Source organism: Gymnoscopelus microlampas, assembly GCF_963454915.1.
Source record: "Gymnoscopelus microlampas genome assembly, chromosome: 6".
Lineage (NCBI taxonomy): Eukaryota > Metazoa > Chordata > Actinopteri > Myctophiformes > Myctophidae > Gymnoscopelus > Gymnoscopelus microlampas.
Genome location: NC_139943.1, coordinates 30,459,699 through 30,464,937, shown reverse-complemented (window position 1 = coordinate 30,464,937; position 5,239 = coordinate 30,459,699). Strand labels below are relative to the sequence as shown.

The following is a 5,239-nucleotide window of genomic DNA, read 5'->3' as shown; positions in this document are numbered from 1 at the left end:
GAAGAAAGAAGTTTCATTCTCGACAACTCTTACACCAGTCACTTTCTACTCAATCACATTTCATTTGATTCATTCCTCGAGATCAAAAGTGCATCAAGACAAAACCACAATAACCTTTTTGTAATGATATTGATTATACTGAGTCATCAAGCTGATCAATCTGCTGATGATGTGTATTACCATCATGTCTCATCACACATGTATTGCAAAGGAAGCTCCTGTCCATCGTAGAACTCCACTGTAATCTGCCTCTTCAAAGATCAATAAAGGTTTAACCACTGCATTTGCCTCTCTGATGCTGATTTACCCCTATTTCTGTTATACACAATACACTACTGTACAGTGTTGTTTTAAAATGGCGAGCTTCTTTCAGTTGATTCCCTCAATTCAAGCAGCCTCTTGCAATTATTTATGTCCACAGGGGGCAACATACTGCAGAGCAAGGCATCCGTTCTTTATAGTCAATAGTCTAACCATGAGCCATATAGTACTTCTACCCTAAATCTATATATACCTAATATCACATATTACTGTTAGGTATGTAACATCTTAGAAAGATTAGAAAACATCCACAAAGGGAGAGATTCAGGCTAGCCTAATTACTGAATGTTTTATTACTAGCTTAGCCTAGATTCATAATAATGTGAATTACTTAAATCAAAATGTGGTATGTATGCACTGTGAAATATAAAATGTATTTTTTTGCAGTGCAACTGCATAGTTGTTCACCCCATTGGATTTTATACAAGCCTCTAAAACAGCATCCCACACTAAGCTGTTATGTAACAAACATCTATGTTCAGTCATTGACATGGTTCATAATGTGCATACGTGATGCATGGAGCGTGTTCTTTGCAGTGGTAGAAAAAGTACTTTTATTTTTTTTAAGTAACAGTATCAATACTGCAATCTAGAAATACTCTGTTACAAGTAAAAGTCTGGTAATCATAATTTACTTTGGTAAAAGTACAAAAGTATTGGCATCAAAATAAACTCAAAGTACCAAAAGTAAAAGTACTCATTATGCAGAATGTCCCTTTTCACAAGTTATCATATGTATAAAATGTATTAAGATCTTTTGAAAAAGCAGATCTACAAGTTCACAACTTGTAGTGATGCCATGCTTAGATCGGTTATTTTCAAATAGCTAAAGGTTAAATAGGGCTGAAGTGGTTAATGTAGCCTATGTTTTAATTACAATTCAAATCTACAAAGTAATAGTAACTAAAGTTGTCAAATAATTGTAATGGAGTAAAAGTACAATATTTGACTCTGAGATGTAGTGGAGTAGAAGTAAAAGTACTGAAACTTGGAAATAGTCCAGTAAAGTCAAAATACCTAAAAATTGTACATAAGTACAGTACTTGAGTAAATGTACTTGTCAATGTACGTCAATGGACTGTACGTGACTACAGTCCATTGACAGTGTAAGCGTCGCGTGGAGCGTGTTTGTAGTCACTTACTACGGCCATCGTCATCATTCAGCTCATGTCAGAGGGTAGCCTCTCCTCTCCTCCCCCTCGTTGCTCCCATGGGTTTCAGCACCATAGACAGCTCCACTGTCTCAGCCTCCAGCCCTAGTCTTTATTTGCCTACGTGATGGATTCTCACAACCACAACGAGGAACGTGAGGAGTCAGATGCACTCGTGAGATTAGAGTTTTGACAGTGTTTTGTTTTCACTTCGAGTTTGACGTCGGTCCACACGTTCGTTTATTTGGAGAGTGAGAAAGTGAGACACCACGTGTCGCACAATGTCTTAGACGTTTTAGCTCTTGTCCGCTCAGTTTGAAGTTATTTTTTTTTTACACTTTAGCCTACTGTCAAGATCTGTCTTGGAGTCTGTGAGGGTGGCTGAAACCAGATGGGCGCACGGTACAAACCGGTAAGTGCTCATGTGGACAGTGTTGGAAAACTATTTAAATGTTTTACTTAAGTAAAGTATCAATCAATCAATGTAGAAATACTCTGTTAGAAGTAAAAGTCAGGTAATCACAATTTACTTGAGTAAAAGTACTAAAGTATTGGTATCAAAATGTACTTAAAGTACTCATTATGCAGAATGTCCCCATTTCACAAGTTTTCAATTCAAATGTATAACATGTATAAAATCTTTTGAAAATAGCAGATCTACAAGCTCACAATGCCCATTGTGACACAATGTGAGCTTGTAGATTAACTATTTTCAAATGGCCGAAATGTTTATGGGACTGAAGTGGTTAATGTATGTTTTGTAATGATTATCAAAATGTACAAAGTAACTAGTAACTAAAGTTTTCAAATAATTGTAGTGGAATTAAAGTATAATATTTGCCTTTGAGATGTAGTGGAGTAGAAGTAAAAGAATAGAAACATGGAAATACTACAGTGAAGTAAAAAATCCTCAAATATGTACTTAAGTACAGTACTTGAGTACTTGAACTTAGTTACTTTACACCACTGCTGGTACTCACTTAATTTGTTCGGAATTGTTGCCCAATATTTACTGTAGTTATGTTTTCCTATGACTTTCATGTTTCAAACAATGTTGGTCAAGTGATGTTAAATATTTAGCTAACTAAGCTACGTTGCTACTTTTCATCAAACTGAGCTACAGTAGCCTACAAAGCTCTCCTTCAAAATACAAATCTATACTACAAGTTAATAGGTAAATGTATAGCTAGTTACATTGAAGTTACATTATACCTTGCAATTGATTGATTGTTTGATTAATTGATTGATTTTGTTATTTGGTAAATGTAGATGTAAAGTATATACAATAAACAGCAAGGATGACACCAAATAAAACTGCCTATTTCCTGCAGTGGTCCTCGTAAATTATGTTAATGTGGCTGAGGACATGTTATGATTGAATAAGTTACAAATGGATGGAGATGGGGAATTCTCTCTTTGATGTAATGGACAAACTGCACTCAAAACTCATCTGTTGTGCTATTTTATGTTCATGTGCCACTGAGAATGTAAATGATTTAGCTTTTGTCAAGCTACCCAGCTACATGGTGAAATAAAAAACTTAAAAGCTACATCATTCTGAAAGTAGTAGGTTCCCAACTACTGAAGTGTAGTTAACCTACTAGATACTGCCTATATTAGCTATATTGAAGGGTTATTTTGAATTTGAAAGAATGTGTAGCATATATCTGGTTCTGTTAGTCTACCAGTCTACAAATCTTCCCAGTGACATACAAGGTTGATCCTAATGTCCATTAGCAGATATTTACAACAGCGAAATGTGTGCAGTGTGCTCAAATACGGTCATAAATCGTGAAATCGGCAGACTGTTGGCACATTCTGCCAATCTGCAATGCGTGTGTGTGTGTGTGTGTGTGTGTGTGTGTGTGTGTGTGTGAGTGAGCGAGAGCGAGAGAGCATACAGCATAGTGTGCAGACATGTGGTTCCCTTCACCTCTGACCCTCACTATTGTCCTACAGTAGCAGTAGTGCAGTAGTGTGTAACATTACACACTAATGTTCTACATCATCAGGGAGCCACATATGGCATATATCTGGGTTTGTGGTTATGCGCTACAGTAGTCATCATATTCAGCTTGAGAGCTCTCCACACAAGTTGCACAGTACAGTATACTGTTAACCACATGAACCCTAGCCTCTGTATTTGGCAAAAATAGCAGATCTTCACAAGCTCACAACGCATTGCAAGATGATGCATTGTGAGCTTGTAGATCAGCTATTAAGAGATTTGGTGTAGACGGAAAAAAGGACGGGGCCCTGTTACTGGTCAAAGAAGTACAGTATATCGCATTTAGGTGGTTAAGTATAGTTGGAACCTTTTCAATCATTTGTTATTCTGTCAAAGGATTAGGAATTGAGTTGAATTGACCTGAAGCTCCCTTAACCCATTAAGACAGGGAAAGCATCTATCATTTTTTAGCTCATAGCACAGCACCAAGTGCCACGCTATGAGCTTGTAGATCTGATATTTTTTGAAAAAGCGTGACATTTTTAGCAAATCTTTGAATATCGAATAAGCGATTTGTAACTCAAATCTTTGCTTCTGGGGATTCTACAAATGTAAAAAAAAAAATGACAAAATGATATGTATTTCAAAATCCCCCAGAAGCAAGATTTGTGTTAAAAATATATATATTTAAAGATTTGTACGAATGAAAAAGAAAGAGAAAAAAATAAAGCAGATCTACAAGCTCATAGTGCGGCACTCGGTGCATAAAAAAAGTATAAAATAATGGTTTAAGTGGTTACACAGAGATGCGTTCCCGGTTTTAATGGGTTAAGGACTCAGTCCCTGGTCAGAGCTCACTACTGGTTACAGCAGCTGTGTGTATTAATAATGATAGGAAGTGGTCAGTACTGCTCCAGAGTACTCTCTCTCTCTCATTCCACACAGAGATGCTTCACATGGTTCATCTGAGGTTCTGTCTAAATGCAGCGTGTCCTCTGGCTTCCTTTTTAAAATTGTACAGTGATGTTTCAAAATATCCCCTGTCAAATGAACGGAGGAAATCGTAGATTTAGGCTTCTAAGCAATGGTAATATTAAATATTAATAATACATTTATTTAGAGAGGAGACTGTAGAGTGTCAGAGAGCTGAGGCAGAATAACATGCAACACAGGTCTGTGACCGTACTCCAACTGGGCATATTGCAATTATGTTGTCAACGTACTATCCGGTCAGCTATGGCATGGCCCATTTCGTTAATCTGAACAGTGTACCTTGAAATGATATATAATAATAATTTCCCATGAACAATTTGTACCATATATTTAGAGGTAAGTGTGTGTTACATTGATGCAGGCATTTTGAAAATAATCTGCTTAGAGCAGTGGTTTTCAACCCTTTTCATATCAAGGTCCATTGTGTATTCGGCATTTGAACCACAGACTACCGTTTGATGAGATTTAGCCTCTCAGACCCAAAACTTTGAATATTTTGTTATTGTTGGATACGATTTTGTCCACAATTCCATTCTGTATTGATGTCACTGTGGTACCATAGGAGAGATAACAGGCAAACGTTGATCAAAATAACAATTCTTTAATTAAGTAATGCAGATGATTAACAATGATTTAACTCTTGAGAGCGTAAAATGAAACCAAATGGACTTGTAAGGTCATTTTACACTCTCAAGAGTTAAAGATCTATAAGGGTCCATTTGGTTACCAACTCTCCATCTTTTAGCTGGGGACCACCTGGAACCCCCTCAAGGACCACTGGTGGTCCCCGGACCACTGGTTGAGAACCACTGGCCTAGAGAGAGAG

General features: G+C 36.9%; 1 protein-coding gene across 1 annotated transcript in view; it reads left to right on the top strand.

Moving 5' to 3' along the window:
- Window positions 1–1,863: 1,863 nt before the first annotated feature.
- Window positions 1,864–5,239, top strand: part of abcc8 (ATP-binding cassette, sub-family C (CFTR/MRP), member 8) — a gene marked incomplete at its 5' end in the record, with an annotated part of 72,372 nt that continues 68,996 nt past the window's right edge. Inside the window, one exon of the mRNA XM_084059993.1 lies at window positions 1,864–1,884. Coding sequence (XP_083916119.1) covers window positions 1,864–1,884 — 21 coding nt within the window. The remainder of the gene's footprint in view (window positions 1,885–5,239) is intronic.